This window comes from Branchiostoma floridae, chromosome 8 (genome assembly GCF_000003815.2).
Source record: "Branchiostoma floridae strain S238N-H82 chromosome 8, Bfl_VNyyK, whole genome shotgun sequence".
Taxonomy (NCBI): Eukaryota; Metazoa; Chordata; class Leptocardii; order Amphioxiformes; family Branchiostomatidae; genus Branchiostoma; species Branchiostoma floridae.
The window spans coordinates 25,265,275-25,282,449 of record NC_049986.1 but is presented as its reverse complement, the minus strand read 5'-3'; the positions used below and the strand labels follow the sequence as shown (position 1 = coordinate 25,282,449).

General features: G+C 41.6%; 1 protein-coding gene across 1 annotated transcript in view; it reads left to right on the top strand.

The window, feature by feature from the left end:
- Positions 1 to 17,175, top strand: part of LOC118421713 — a 55,434-nt gene that overhangs the window by 18,165 nt on the left and 20,094 nt on the right. The window contains exons 5-15 of the mRNA XM_035829191.1: positions 2,832 to 3,056; positions 6,684 to 6,930; positions 7,090 to 7,208; positions 7,415 to 7,655; positions 7,815 to 7,933; positions 8,896 to 9,114; positions 9,666 to 9,842; positions 13,848 to 14,024; positions 15,443 to 15,634; positions 16,242 to 16,430; positions 16,944 to 17,128. Coding sequence (XP_035685084.1) covers positions 2,832 to 3,056; positions 6,684 to 6,930; positions 7,090 to 7,208; positions 7,415 to 7,655; positions 7,815 to 7,933; positions 8,896 to 9,114; positions 9,666 to 9,842; positions 13,848 to 14,024; positions 15,443 to 15,634; positions 16,242 to 16,430; positions 16,944 to 17,128 — 2,090 coding nt within the window. The remainder of the gene's footprint in view (positions 1 to 2,831; positions 3,057 to 6,683; positions 6,931 to 7,089; positions 7,209 to 7,414; positions 7,656 to 7,814; positions 7,934 to 8,895; positions 9,115 to 9,665; positions 9,843 to 13,847; positions 14,025 to 15,442; positions 15,635 to 16,241; positions 16,431 to 16,943; positions 17,129 to 17,175) is intronic.

Below are 17,175 nucleotides of genomic sequence, written 5' to 3'. Positions count from 1 at the left end.
TTTTGAATTTTCCGGAGAATGTGAAAGGAATGCCGAGGTATGTATAGCTGTCAGTGATTTCTATATTTTTGCCATAAATATGGAATTGGTCTTTGTTATTCTTGCTAGAACCTTTGCCAAAAACAACTACCTTGGTTTTTGAAACATTGACAGATAGCTTCCATTTCTTACAATAGTTTTCTAGGCAGTCAATACAATGCTGTAGCCCTTGTTTTGACGATGAAATCAGAGCGAGATCGTCTGCCCAGGATAAACAGTTTAGAGATTTTGAGGTTAGGACTGCAGGGTCACATTTTGTGGGGTCAAAGCACTCAGATATATCATTGATGAATAAATTAAATAATAAAGGACTAAGATTACATCCCTGCCGTACTCCGCATACGGAAGGAAAGGAGTTTGATAATCCATTATCTAATCTAACTGCATAATTCACATCATTGTACATGGATTTTATAATATTAAAGAAATTACCTCCGATACCACATTTATGCAACTTATAGAATAGCCCATCTCGCCAAACACTGTCAAATGCCTTCCTCATGTCAACAAAGCATACGAATAGTTTTCCGCCTTTTTTCTTGGTGTATTTGTCTATTAGAGATTTTAAGATAAAAACATTGTCGGAGGTTCTACATCTTTTCCGGAACCCAAACTGTGTGTCATCTAGAAGTTTGTTTCTTTCTGCAAAGTTTTGTAACCTGTTGTTTAGAATGAGTGTGAATAATTTGGATAGACAACTAGAAATCGCTATTCCTCGATAGTTGTCTGCATTACTTTTATCACCTGATTTATGTATTGGCGTAAGAATACTTGTATTCCAGTTGGAAGGAAAGGTGCCTTTATCAAGTATAGTATTGAAAAGACTCACTAAAGGTTGACATAGATGTTTTGCACCATACTTTAACATTTCATTTGAGATTGAGTCGATACCGGAAGCTTTTCCCGTTTTTAATAATTTTAAACCATTTAAGACTTCCACTGGAGTGAATGGGAAATCTAAGGGATTTGGGGTATGATCATCTAACTGATTAAGGTATTCAGTGACCGTTTTTTCGAAGACAGTATCAAAGCTGCTGTCATTTATCAAATTATTTAAACTTGTAAAGTGGTGTATCCATTCTTCAGATGTTATATTGTTATCGCAAGTATTTTTGTTGTGTTTTCCACTGATTTCTTTGTCCAAATATTTTAAAAGTGACCAAAATTCCTTTGGATTGTTTTTGTTGAATTCTTCCAATTTTGCTAGAAGGTCGGAATTGTACTTCTGTTTACGCTGTTTGATGAGTTTCTTGTAATCACGCAAAGCTGTGAAATATTTGCTTCTAATTTCTTTTAGCCAGGGTTCTTTTTTCAATGCCAGTGACAGTCTTTTTAAACGTTGGCGTGAAGACCAGCAGCATTGATCAAACCAAATTTTGTTTTTCTTACCGCTTTGTGCGGGTTTCTTTGTTTGTTTATTTGGCTTTGTTTTCAGTGACTTCTTTGCTACATCTAGCAATAACTCTGTAAAGTTTGTAACAGATTTTTCAGTCGAACAGAATGATGTTTGGCAGAAGTTTTGAAATTTTGAAATTGTATCTCTACTATCTAAAATACTTTGATATATTGATTTTGATTCATCTGTCCAAATGAATGCGGTTGGTTTGGGTTTTATCTGGTTAGTTGCTTTTTGAAAATGAGCGGAGTAATTTGTTGACAATGAGAAGGAAACATGACAATGATCAGAAAATTCGGAGATTGGGCTAACATTTACATATTGTACATCGGATAATAGAGAATTACGCACAATACAATAATCGACAACACTAGAACCGTTGTAATGATAACAGGTAAAATCGCCTTTTAGGTCCCCCGCGAATCTACCATTTAGAATAGTTAAATCGGCTGCTGAACACAAATCTATCAATGTTTTACCGTAGTTGTTAACTTTGATATCTCTGTTCTGTCTGTTTTTGGTGAAACAGAGACCGTCTGTTATAGGATTGTCAAAGGTGAAAGTGTCAAAATGATTTTCTATCAACTGGCCAGTTCTTGCATTTAAATCGCCTAACACGACGATATCTCCTAAATTAGAGTATTTACATATGTCATTAGAGAGTATTTCAAAGGGAGATTCATTAGACGATTTAGAAGATGATTCGGGGGGGATATAGGCATTACATAAATATAAGTCATTTTCTAAGCCAAAAAATTGCTTGTCAAACTTGCACCAAACAGTATCTACCGTACTACTAACTAATTTGGAAATCCCTCTCCTGTACAAACTTTTAAAAATAACTGCTACCCCACCTGAATTCCGTTTAGCCCCTTTACTTCTAATTCTACTGCTAGTGAAAAAACTATAACCTGGTATGTCTAAATCTACATAACTGTCTAGCCAGGTCTCTTGAACACAAATGATGTCGCTATTTTCTACATATGAAAGAAATTCGTCATCTTTGAATTTCTTGCAACAGCTTCCCTGGATATTCCAAGAAGAAAATACTAGTGCAGATGTTAAAGAACCCACCACACGTGCGGTGGTGCAAACCCTTCTGTCGGGAGTTGGTGATTTACTACAAATCCCCCGGATGGAGGACTGGCGACCCTCCATCTCGTATCAGCCACACGCGCCATTCACATCATTCACCCGGACGGCAGACCTGGCGCATCCCCGTCTTGTAATCAGCCAGCGAAAGGGTATATCACCCAGTAAGGGGCGGTATAACCCCGTCGTGTGTAAGCACGTCGACCGTTGATGTTACCCGGATGTCTAACGTTAACCTTCGTCGACGTGACTCCTGCTTACTTCTATGACGAAAATCATGACATTCGGTCGTTTTCACTTGCAGAAAATAACTTGGCCCTCGGAAAGAAAGCATCGCAGAGTTCGACCCGAGCCTTCAATGTATCAGCTGGAGCCGAAAAGGCTGTGGATGGTTCCAGACCTAAAGGGCCTGGCAATGCTGAGTGCGCTGCAACAAACCTGGAACAACAACCATGGTGGCAGGTGGACCTGGCAGGTTACTACAGGGTCAGCCGGGTCAGAGTTACAAGCCTCTACTATGTGCCACTGGGTAACTTAATGTTCACCTTTGCTTAATATCCTTAAAAGCAACCTAAGCAATATTATAGCGTTAAGTGGAAGTAATCTGCATGAGGCAATCTGTATGAAATTAATATCTATTGCACTATATTCCCACATTTACATCATTATTTCATACTTTGAGCGGTTAAAAACGGCGAAGTAACAAGCCATACTAGGATTACCTAAATATTGTAACCCAGAACATTAGGCCTTAATCCAGCCATAAACAGTTTTCCGTCGATAATATTCGGTAATTTCCGGCCGCACACAGAAAGCGTGACTACTTGTCGGATCGGGTCGGGAGAAGTCGGAGAGTGTTTAAACATAGCTGACCCAAAAAAAGCGAAGCGCCCTGATTTCAGGTTAAAAGTTCACAATTAAAAGGCCTGCGCAGAACATGGGCTTCTATGCCAATCAAGTTGGTTTACAAAAGTAAGTGTAATAAGCCTTTTTCGTGGGAAATGTTGGCATTTTGGAGCTGGAAATTACAGGTATTTTATTTTGTAAGAAAAGGGTCTTTCTGACATGCGTGGGGTGTTCTAGACAGTCTAGAGTAAGTGTAGTTTGGGTGTGATCATCTCTTCTTCAAGGAGGTCAAAAGTCCCCAGAGTTTGTTATTCTGTTGAGGAGGCAGTTTGCGCCGAACCAAATATCTTCAAAGTCACTATATGGTCACTTTAGAAGTCAGACTACGCTGTCAATGAGTTTTCCACTGACTAAACTTCAATTAGGTGACTTTACAGCCCTTTTCGTCATGTTTTGTATGTATTTGAGTCTTTCATACATTGAACACCTTTTTTTGTCTTCGCACCTACAAATCAAGATAATTTTGATGGGTGAGTCTGACATTCTGTTTATCGGTAGTTATAGAGGTATCAAACACCTTAGCGGGATTGTGTTCTACGGACTCTTGCTTCGTTTTTTTTTTGATGATCTGTTTTACCATTTATCACAATGCTGTCGAGCATTTGTAGTTCAAACGTCGCTTTAGATACAGTTTTGTTTTTTGGGTATCCCAACAAAAAATTATGAAACGCTGGGCTATGCATATGGTGTCGACCAGTCAGTGATATGGCGACGGCCGTGGACGTTTCAAATGACATCCGTTTATAAGACGGACACTCGTGGCGCTGTGTATAAGGCCACAGCAAGTAAATTTTATGGATGACATCCTCTGCAGACTGCAAAAATAGTGCGATAGGGCGAAAAAAAAAGATTAGTGAAAAAAAAGATGGCTACATTTTCAAAAATAGGCACCATAAAGTTGACCTTTCACAACGACAGAATGTGTACGTATTGCTCAATGAATGCAATGGAAAATGAAACACATTTTATCAGTCAGTGTACACACTACGGAATCGAAAGAAACAGATTATTTCAAACAGTTGCCACAATTTCACCAAGCTTTTACCACCTTAGAGATCACCAAAAGGCTGTATTTCTATTAAAAGCACAAAATCCCACCATCATACAGAACGTGGGACAGTTTATTAACCACTGCCTTCAAAGAAGAAGTCAAACCCGACAATAGTATTCATTATATCATATAGTTCATTAGACACTAGTTTTTATGTATCACACTATTTACTTCTCTCAGTCCTTCAGACTGTATATGTAATTAGCCCTCGGGCACGATTTTGCAAATAAACATCATCATCTTATTACGTAGAAAAGTGCCCCCAAAATCGGCTTTCATAATTGAAGTTCTACAACAATGACTTGGGCTAACATTGCTTAGGTTGCCTTTACGCAAGTACAGTACACATCATCCAGCCAGGTGACGATCGTGGCGTAGTTAGGAGGGGTTTAGGACTTTTGGACTCGGGTTCGCGAACCCGAACTGGTGTAATTACCTCAGAGAGCACCGAGAGGGAAGGTCCCCTCCTGACGGAGATTGTAGTTACTCTGTGACTGGAGGGTAACCTCCAGCAACAGAGCCTTGTGATCACTTTGTGCGTTGAGTGTTCGCACCTATATCTCTATGTTCCGTATGCCGCAATCGCATGTGGATTGGCTTGTCGTCTGTACTCCGTTGCGAAATGATGCACGTTCTTTTTTTCGCCATAGCTCAGTTTTTATCATGGATGTAATAATTTCAGTTTTCACCCCTACGCCGTCCGGTATAGTGGTTCAGGTCTTCCTTATGATCGCGCCTTAAGCGTTGTGGTAATTGTATACCGTCTAGCAGATGTTGTCCTCGTCGGAATATGCCATCTCGTTCGGGCTTTGCATTTCCAGTATTGGGGTTGTTTTGACATAGCATACTGTTAACATTTTGCACGGTTGATAGTCATATGCATTTTATGGTTAGAACGTGTTTGATCCTTGGGATCTTTTTTTTCGCGGTAGCTGTTTTCATTATCCATGTAATAATTTGAGAAATCACCCCTATTTCCTTGGTATTGTGGAACAGCTGGCCTAAAGACGATGGGGTTTGGCAATTACTTATCTCCAAGCAGATATGGGGTTATGTTATGCCCACAGCTGTCACAGACCCACTTTTTACAATGGTGTGCGTCTCACATGTATCCATTGTAAAGCTGTGTTGTTGTTTTAATTTGGTGTCGTTCGATTGAGACGCTGATTTCGCTGTTAATGCGTACATGACTGTGTTTTGAATTTGGCAGTGATAGGTATGTTAGCTTTTAAGTAAGCTTTTGGTATAAGCTGATGTGATGCGTTCTGTATGCGATATGAACACCGTGTCATACACCACAGAAAACATCACAACCAAAATAAACCATGATTAGGTCACAGAGTATGTGACCTACGGTCACTTGTTGTAATTTGTGATCTGGTGTCTACTACTGGACATAAAAAGTGGACATTAATGGAAACAGCAATCATTATCTAGATACAAATCTTGCGAATCAGGAGTAGAGTCCATTCCGAGACACCATGGGGGTTTTAGACAATAATTGTAATAAGTTGGAATTATTTTGAATAAAAGAATATCTAAGCCCCAACAATTATAATTTTTTCAAAAATATTGATATGGAATTTTGAATCTATTATCTATCTATTATCTATAATCTATCTATATACTATCACGAACTACTTTGTATAATGTATTAGAAACGTTTGCCGGTGCCGGTGTCGATTCATTCTGACCAATCAGAAGGGGCGATACACACAAGACAGTAAGGGATATGCAGGCATTGGCCAATCAAAAAGAGCGAAACATACGCCAGAGCAGAGGGAATAAGTACAGACTGCAAGGGGGGAATGGCTCCAGAGATTGATAATGAGTTTTGTTGTTCTAAAAAGCCAAAGACTGCAATGTTTCGGATATTTTGTATGGAAATTTTGTTTTCAAAATACAATCTGTAATCTCATTGCAAATGTATGTACCAAAGAACAAATGTTAATTTTCAGAAATTCGACAAAGAAATTATCACACGTATTTATGCGTCTTACAGGAGTTTGGACGTTTGGGTGGGCTATATGATAATAACGTTTATGACCCATCTGTTCCTCGGTGTACATAACGCCTGGTCCTTTGCTATAACCACCGAATAAAACTACCGAGTGAGCGAAGCGTTATGACACTATATACACCTCGGGGCGGGTCATTAACCCATAATTAAATATGATGGATGTCATTTATCCACCTCAGACACAGCAGCACCGACCAGTGCTCCTGGATGTGGAGGTGTCCTGACGGCTCCACCTGAAGGTACTGTGACGTCACCGAACTACCCCAGTAACTACCCCAACCGTGCGACCTGTGAGTGGACGATCACCGTGCCAGAAGGATACATGGTTCTTCTCACGTTCCAGATTGACAGATTCCAGCTTGAAGACGGTTATGACTATTTGACTATATACGATGGAGGCAGTAGCAGTGCTCCACGACTGCAAAGGTAATGACCTGGCCGGCCAGACAGTTTTCTCACAGAGTAGAGAAGTCTGGATAATGCAGGGAGTGAGTTCTGGTGTAAATTACTAGCTTCCGAGTTCAAAGTTGCGATATTTTCTGGGTAACATGAACAGAAGCAAGAATGACTTATTTTGAATTCCAGGTTAACAGGTAACGCGATACCAGACACCATCACCAGTACATCTAACCAGATGTTCGTGAGGTTTACATCTGACAGAAGTAACACGGCTCTGGGGTTCCAGTTCTCCTACACAGCCACAGGTAAGATGTTTAATTACAGGGAGCATGCTTGCTTTGTAACCTTCGCCAATAGTTGACGTAGCATTTGTCTGGGACTTTGAGACTTGATTAAGAAAATCCAATAGCGGCTTGCTGGATGTTACACCCGAAATCGTCCTGACTGGACTTCTTGACATACAGTTCTTGCATAATAATTAAATATGATGGATGTAATTTATCCTCCTCAGACACAGCAGCACCGACCAGTGCTCCTGGATGTGGAGGTATCCTGACGGCTCCCCCTGGAGGTAATATGACGTCACCCAACTACCCCAAAAACTATGGCAACGATGAGACCTGTGAGTGGACGATCACCGTGCCAGAAGGAAGCAGGGTTCTTCTCAAGTTCGGCAGCTTCCGCCTTGAGGACCGTTATGACCTTTTGACTATATTTGATGGAGGCAGTGATAGTGCTACACAACTGCCAAGGTAATGACCTGGCCGGCCAGACAGTTTTCTCACAGAGTAGAGAAGTCTGGATAATGCAGAGAGTGAGTTCTGGTGTAAATTACTAGCTTCAGAGTTCAAAGTTTTCATGTTTTCTGGGTAACATAAACAGAAGCAAGAATGACTTATTTTGATTTCCAGGTTAACAGGTAACGCGATACCAGACCCCGTCATCAGTACATCTAACCAGATGTTCGTGAGGTTTACATCTGACGAGAGTGACACGGCTCCGGGGTTCCAGTTCTCCTACACAGCCACAGGTAAGATGTTTAATTAAAGGGAGCTTGCTTGCTTTGTAACCTTCGCCAATAGTTAACGTAGCATTTGTCTGGGACTTTGAGACTTGATTAAGAAAATCCAATAGCGGTTTGCTTGATGTTACACCCGAAATCGTCCTGACTGGACTTCTTGACATACAGTTCTTGCAAGCAACAATAACATACATACAGTACAATCATCACATATTTACCCACTATTACTGTAACAATTCTATTACGCGGTTGTTGAAATATTACTGGCGCAGTGTAGACCTTTTTCACTTCCATTGGGAGGACAACTCGTTTAAAGGATTTCCAGGATGGTGCGGTCTGTAGTGCTAGTGGTAACTTATTCCATGCTTTCATAGCCCTTTAGATAAAGATTTCTTCAGGGATTTTTCTTTATTAATCCAATATGAAATGTTTCTAATAACGGTAATTGTGGTATAGCAATCTTACTATATGAAGTATGATTAGATGTTACAGAAATCTATTATGTAGTTAGGTCTCAACCTATCATAATATCTGTAAACTTTACAAGCTTTTCTAGGCTAGGAAATCTACATACATTATCTTCCTACTGAAAACATCTCACCCAGTCTTTATCAAAACGTGAGGGTTTCATTTTCCATGTTTTTTTAAAAGCTTACCTGAAATTACATTTCCTCTTTCTCATAGATATTTTTTTTTTCTGAAAATATCTATGTATGATTTAGATACATTTTCCGCCATAGGTGACGTAAGAATGTGTACTACGTGCTCCTTCGTGCCATAAATCAACAACGACCGTGACGTCATCTGTTTGACTCCCCGTAGCTAGTATGGCTGCCGTATGGGAAAGCATATGCGGGCCCATGTCCACACGTATTTCCATACTTATGGAAATGTGTTACTTTTGAAGATGTACGGATGACAGCCAGGAACATTTCTACTTGTCACCGTGCGCTTCATGACTTGTTTTACAGGAGACACATTAAAGGTGCGGGTTGGGCCGAACGAGGACTTCATCCAGAATGACCAATGCGGACAGACTTACGACGTTGGGTCAGCGTTAGAGTTCCTGAATATAGAGGCGGACTGCGCCCCGCCGATGTACGGCCGTTATGTGTCGGTACAGGCAATGCCACCATTGGACGTGAACACAACCGGTTTGGTACTGTGTGAGGTCGAGGTCTATATTACAGGTAAGACACAGCTCTTTTAAAAAAAGTCTTCTTTGTTACCTTCTTTAAATCTTCAGTAAACGTTTCGACGACCATCTGTCGCTGAACCTCAGCCGACGTTCCCCGAACTTTGCCGACACTTGTCGGAAGCTTGAAGTTGTCGGAAATTACGTATGATTTAGACTGATCCTAACTTCGTACATTTCACCCTTTTCTGGACATGCATGATAAAGCTACCATACCAGAATGGCTATGACATCAAAATATATACCACAGGCCTTCTACTATTAAAAAATAACAAGGAGAATTTGTCACCCAAGAGGGTACCGATATGTGAAATCTGGGGTCCTGGCCATGGCTCATTGACTATATGGTAAAAAAAAGGAATATTAACTCCTCATAAATAAAATAAGCACCAGTTCATTGACTAACCCGTTTTTACCGCTTACCGCTTACCGGTCCCGTTTTTATACGTTAAAAAAAATCAGTACTAAATAAGTGGACTCATTTTCCTGCTGGTACAATGTCTAGTTTCCAATGCCTGTTTGTTTCTGTTCCTTTTTTATCTGAAGATATCTGCTGTGACCACACCATAGTAGTCCTGAACGGCACGGTCACTGCTACAGACGGCTACTGCTCTGGGAACGACATCCAATTCTCTTGCGACCCTGGATACGAGCTCGCGGGCAGGCCCAGTGCCACGTGCCAAAACAACGGGAGTTGGGACGGGGAGATTCCGACTTGCCAACGTGAGATAGCAACCTTTAATACCTTTGCCAAGATGCTGATATTTTAGGGTGCGTGCGTGCGCGGTGTCTGTTCGAGTGTGTGTGTGTGTGTGTGTGTGTGTGTGTGTGTGTGTGTGTGTGTGTGTGTGTGTGCGTGTCCGTGTGTGTGTCCGTGTGTGTGTCCGTGTGTATGTGTGTTTGTCGTGCCTGTGTGAGCACATGTGCGCATGTGTGGTGCCTATGTGTGTCTTTGTGCGCACATGCGCGCTTGTGGGGTGTTTGTGTGTGTGTGTTTGTGTGTGTCTGTGTGCCTGTTTCTGTGTGCGTACGTGCGCGTATGTGTGGTGCCTGTATGTGTGTGATTTGTGCGTGAGCGTGTGAGTGCGTGTGTCTGTGTACGCACGTTAACGCATGTGAGGTGTCTGTGTGTGTCTCAGTGTGTATGTCTCTGTGTGCTTGTGTCTGGGAAGGAAGGGCGAAATTCCATGATATATTTTGGTAGAGAAGATGAGCAGCTGATATAATCTATGCTAGTGAGGATCCTTTTGTAATTGAGTCAAGCCCCCTTGCAGCACGCCCTGGAGCTGCAGAGCTAGTCTGGTCACAATGTTCCCCACCTACATCTGTTTGTGTCCCAGCAGAAAATGTAAAAAGTGAAGCCGATGCAGGGCTCGAAATACCACCTGCATATACAGGTTAGTGCAGGTAAAATTGGAGCTGTGCAGGTATTTGTGATGTCTACCTGCACCTAACCTGCACTGGTCCATGTACTGGGTTTTTATTATACCCAGTACATGGAAATACTAGCTTCATTGACAATTAACTAATGAAGTATAAAATAAACAGTAGCAATGGTTTCTGAACAGTTTTAGTATGATCCATGCTTCCTAAATTCTGAGTGGTGCAGGTAAAATTACTGGTGCAGGTAATTTCCAATGTTAGCTGCACCAGTGCAGGTATGCAGAAAAAAGTATTCCGAGCCCTCCGATGACTGCACAGATCCACAGGATATGGTACTATTCTAATTGAGTCAAGTTAGCGCTCCCGGCCTGTTTGCGCATTCCTTACTAAGCGCAATCAGGTTGGGGGCGCTCTACGTGACCTCAATTACACCTGGACATACTCACTTGACACAGGAGTAATTATTACACTGGGAAACTTGCATTTTTGGCGGACGCCTCAGCGGCTCCGCCTAACATTATAGTGTGCGTCCGTTTGACAAGAATTCCCAGAATTCCGCAGGCATCTGAGGAATTTTTACATGCATGCGTAGTTGCATCCTGCTTATCCGCAATCTGCATTCTTCCGTTTCCCGAAGGGGATTCCCAAGTAGCCGGGTGTAACTGATACTCCGGCCAGGGTAAAGATTAAATCTGGAATAGATGTCAAAAATGAATGCCAAAATTGACTACGAGGGGCGTGCAATAAGTAATGGTCCTGACCCACTTCCAGTTGTCTGATCTAAATGAAATTTTGTATGTGTAATAATTCATATCTCTATGGGTTATGTTGCAAAAGACAGCTCTGAACTAATTGTGGTTTCTGATTTACTGGTGTTTGAACTTAGTCAGGTGCGAAATGGACCAGGTGTGAAATGGAACCAGTTGAGTGTCGCGCAGTGATCCGGTTTTTGTATTTGAAAGGACGCACACCAAAGAAGACTTTTGATAAAATAAATGAAACTTATGGTGATGATGCCCCATCATATGACCTTGTAAAACGCTGGCATCCTGAATTCAAACGTGGCTGGAAGTCTGTGGAAACAGCTCCCAGACCTGGTCGTCCCTCTTGTGCCATTGATGAGGCATCAGTTGGAGGACCAACCTGGGGTGTCCTACAAAATCGGTGTCCAGAGCTGCATCAAACGATGGGAGAAATGCATAACTCTGGGTGATTCCTATGAAGAGAAAGACTAATAACTGTGCCAAGTTTCATTAATCTCCTGCTATGGGAAATGGGTCAGGACCATTACTAATTGCACGCCCCTCGTACATTTGTTAGCTGGTGATTTTTTGCCATCAGGAAGAGAAGTTACTTCTAATATTCAAAATATACAATGTTTGTGCTGAACGTTGAAAACTTAGATGTTCAGTTTTCTTTTCAAAAGAACCATGTAAAACAAGAAACGTGAGGCCCGTGCAGCAGAAAAAGTCCAGCTGACATAGGAGAATTTTTTCAATAAATCAACACTGTCATTGAGCTTCTGTTTAGCCTCGTTCAAGTACAAAAAATGACGTCACATTTTATGTACTCTAAAATGCTTCCAAAGAATGTTTCTCTTGTAAAATGTAAAGTATGACCCTCTTTTCACTGTGTTTCCTTCAGTTTTTGTGGCACATCTGGTCAGCATGTGCCCAGTGCCTGCCGCAGTGTACGGTCTCCCGGGTATCAACGCTGGCTACCTTTCCCCAGTGATTGGCATCTCGTTTGCATTGAGCCACCATGCGCCAAAATTTGGACATAAATAAGCCATTTTCCTGTGGTTTTCTCATATATTTGACAAAATGTAACAAAAATAATCATAAAATAACATGTGTTGGTGCGTAGATTTTTGTTTGTGACCAAACATTTGGCACGTTTTGTATGTTTCAGGCACTAAATTAATGCCAAGTAGTGGCCTTTTATACCGGAAGTTAATTTCAATGCCATTTTTTGTCGATTTATCTATAACTTGCACAAGACAACTCAATAGTAGTGATTCTTACATGTTCTTGTAGATTGTGTGTGGATTTCATAGGGTTTGGTGATAATTATAAATGCTAGAGCGTTTAGAGGTCTTTAGAATAGACCAACTCCCTTGCCCACCCAGCACGGCGTCACGAGGGTTTTTGCTCTAAAGGCATGTGTAGTTGCATCATCCCTTTTGAGGGGAATAATTCGAGAATCGGTTGACGGATCTTCATGATATTTGGAATGTAGATAGCTTCAGACATGCCTTTGCTTATATAATTAAATGCTAATCACGAAAATCAGGGGCTTATTTGCCTCATTGATGAGGGCAGTTTATAAATACGCTGCATTTTCATGTTAGAATGCTTAAAAATATACCATATGTAACTCTATAAGCCATAATAAAGAGAGAAATATCAGGCTTACTGTTAAGCTAAGGATATATCCGATCCATCGCGTAATACAATCTTCATACATACAGCCAGGCGAAAGGAAATACAACAGACCTACAACAAAAATCATTAATACTTATAAACAATAAAACCGTCCGCCATGGCAATAGTTTTTATTGCCACACTTATTGTCATTTGGAGCGGACGAGCCTCACCACAGCAAAGGGGAATCAAGCGGATGAGCTCGGCCAGAATCAGGCAAGGAAAGTTGCTGTTCCAGAACGCCCACCCTCCCGCCCTGGTTTTTGTACGTCTCGTTATATCCCGCTGTTTACGACCCTTCCGGGCGTTTGCTCCGGACCTTTATGTCCATACCTTACCCTCTCTTCGGAGCACGCCCGGAGGTCAGGCAGGATATGGTACTACTTTCAATGGAAAATGATGCGTCAGTCCGGAAGGAAAATATCACAAATGTATGATGTTTTTGAAACGTCATTTGACGAAAATATCATGTCATAGATCTCTTATATATTCACGTTGTGAACGCTATGATGATGTTATAGTCATGATCCATTTCGTTGGATTGATGATATAACGTCAGGTAGATTATAATTAGTGTGACCTTATAATATACAATATCAGATATCACAACTATCATCGTGGTAGGGCCAATCCAACCTAAGGTGTTATTCAAAGATCAGTAGGATATCAAGCTCCAAGAAAAAGAACTTGATATATTACTTTCGTCAGATCTAAATTTGAATACTGCTCGAAGGTTTGGTCATCTCACACCCATAGCCTTATTTCTATATTTGAAAAAGGTTTGTAGACGCGCTACAAAATGTATCTGCAGTTATTGTACTATTGATTACAGAAATATATATGGCTTGTCTGTTATTATGCGCACCTAATCAGGTTACATGCCTTACAAATACATGAAAATTTGTGGTAATTTGTATTCCAGGGATCTGCTGTAACAAAACAACCAGCATAACGAACGGCCAGGTCACTGCTAGTAACGGCTTCTGCTCTGAAAGCCGTATCCAGTTCTCCTGTGACACCGGGTATGAGCTTGTCGGCAGCCCTTCTGCTGACTGCCAGCTGGACAAACATTGGGACCGAGAGATTCCGACATGCCGACGTGAGTGGACGAAACTGTTTCTTCTTTTGGATTTCTTTTCTCTGCCCCTTTCTGTTATCTGCAATGAAGGAGTGTACCAACCATGACACACTAAATAAAGCCATGATACTATTTCTGAAACACTTTGCCTAACCAACACTGAAAATAGTTGAGACGCGCCCAAATTTTCTGCTGACGAGAGAATGGACAGCCGAAAAAAAAGACAAATTATTTTCGTTGTTGGTTATCTAAAGTTTAGCTTTTAGTTTTTAGTTTATTTACCACCTTCACTTACTCTTTTTGTCTATTTCCATTTCCATTCTATACCCCTCTTCACGTCAGTTTGACAAATTTTCAGGTATCTGCTGTGACATTACCACCGAAATCATGAACGGGCTGGTTAATGAAAGAATAGAGTATTCTGATTCGGCTGATTTAGTGTCAAAACATAACCTCCTAGGCTGCAAATGGAGAAGGGGTTACATCAAGGCTATATGTTAGGGTCTCTTAGAGTCTTGACAGTGGAAAAAAGTTAGGTCTATAAGACATGGAAGACTTTTGTTAGAGAGCACCGTAAGAGACTGCGTCTAATTACAAACTGCTGTACGCCACATCGGGGATCTCATGGTATGGTTAATCACACAGCGTTTACACCACTACTGAAACGTGGCAATAACAGATGGCAACTCTTGCATCGTCCTCTAGATTGCCAGAAACAAATAGAAAAGTTGTAATTCCGCATTGTCTGCAGACCTCGTCAATGGCACCGGTGTCGGTACGGCCGTTCTGGTGCCAGAAAAATAGCTGAAAAGTTATCATAATACCAAACACAGTATCAGCGGCGGCACCAATGTTAGTATTGCCGTTCTGTTGACAGAAAACGAACTGACAAGTTGTAATAATCATAGCAATTATAGCACATACAGAGCCTACAGAAGAGAGCCCAACGTCCACCCAAGCCATTATCGGCGGCACCAGTTTGTTTGTTTTATTTGAATATCCATTAGTGTTACATATCGTGTCACTGCTATTTACCGTATCTCCTTTCTGGTGAAAAGAATTCTAACTGAAAAGTTATTACAAGACTTACAGTATCTGCAGCCATCATAGGCGGCACCAGTGTCTTTATTGCTGTTCTGATGCCAGGAAACGAACTGACAATTTGTTACAATTATAGCAAATACAGAGCCTACAGAAGAGAGCCCCACGTCCGACCAAGCCATCATCGGCGGCACCAGCTGCAGTTTGGTTTATTTGAATATCCATTAGTGTTACATATAGTTTCACTGCTATTTACCGTATCTCCTTTCTGGTGAAAAGAATTCTAACTGAAAAGTTATTACATGACTTACAGTATCTGCAGCCATCATCGGCGGCACCAGTGTCTTTATTGCTGTTCTGATGCCAGGAAACGAACTGACAAGTTGTTACAATTATAGCAAATACAGAGCCTATAGAGGAGAGCCCCACGTCCACCCAAGCCATCATCGGCGGCACCAGTGCCGGTATCGCCGCGGCGCTGATTGTGGCAGCTGTCTGCTTCATGGTTTTCCTGAGACGGAGGAGGAGAAAAAGAAGAGAAGAAGATCCACAAACGATTGAGGTCGACTTTCTGTCAGATCACGTAGCAAGTGAGTTAGAGTTGTTTCCCCCTTAAGGACAGTAGATTATAAATCTGTATTTGCTTTAAAAGGTTTCTAAATCTGCATTTCCTTCAACCAACGTGTACTGTCAGTCTAATCCAAGTCAACGTTGAAAGCGATCTTCTCATGAATAGAACAAAGATGTTTATGTCGCAGTTCACGTTGCGCCAAACGTTAAAGGCTGACAAATGTGATGTAAGCATTTTAAGGACAATTCACCAAAAAGATAATGATTGGGAAGATAGTTCCACAAACCAATTCTGTTCAGTTCAGTTGAGTCATCCATCTGGTGACACTATGAAGTCCTTCCAGATGTCGCGCATGACAGACATGAGGTCCCTGTCTTGGAGACCAACATCCTCCTCGATTAATATTACATCCATCCCGATGTGTGTTCATGCGCACTGAAATGGTCTGTTTTTAGTACAGATACCCAAAAGTCCCAAGGTATATTTTACAGTATGTCGTACGAAATCTCTCAATTTTGAGATTGAAAGATTTCCAAGGTAAGTTAAATTACCAAGGGAAACAGCAAAAGTATTGTTTTCCTTCAGATAAATCTTGTGCAATGTTCTTGCCCCATGTTGCTGTGCAGTGCACAGGGGAATGATGGAGGAGATGATCCCACTGGTTCCCCCCAGGACACAGTTCCCGAAGCTCGAGGTCGACCCCAGCCGGGTGACGCTTGGCCAGAGGATCGGCAGCGGGGCGTTCGGCTTCGTCTACCGGGCAACCCTGACGCGGGACGACAGGACGGAGGACGTCGTCGTGAAAACTGTTAAAGGTCTTGTAGATACTTTGTTTATGGTGGTGTTTTATATGGGACAAGTGCGCGTCTTGCACCATATTTCAACGAGATTTCGTTCGACATCTGTCTAAGCGAGTTCTAAGCCCAGATATATTGGAGATCAATTTTCGTAATCTGCCCTTATTTACAGGCAGTGAAGTGGGCGATTTATTTAGGCACATAGAGAGTTGTTTTTGAGAGAAATTAATTTTCACAAACATTTACATTCGGAGCTATTCAGTCTTCCAAAAACCCCGCGTATAGCCGTATGTACCTGGTTACTAGGTGGTGATTTTCCGTGTTTTTGTAACGATTTGTAACCAAATTGTATAGATCTTTTCGCATATACAATCATGTCTCGAAATAACAAGGTTCCTTTCACGCAGCCAATGGCATATCTGCCTGGTTCACATTGCACTGCAATATATAAGTGTCGCTGCTTACAGATGCGGTCCCAGACCATTTCTACTTTAAAAGCTCTCACTCCATTTCACGTTTTCTGTTCTACAGAGAACGCCAGTGAGGACGACAAGCTGGGTTTCCTGGAAGAAATCCGCGCAGTTGTGGACCTGGGGGCTCATGACAACCTGCTGGGTCTGATCAACTGCTGCACGGTGGTGCGAGACCATCTGTATCTCATCACGGAGTTCATGCCGTACGGAGACCTGAAAAGTTTCTTGAGGAAGTGCCGTCAGGTGAGCCAAATTGTTGTTTTCCTCTGAAAGAAAGAGTAAACTATGTT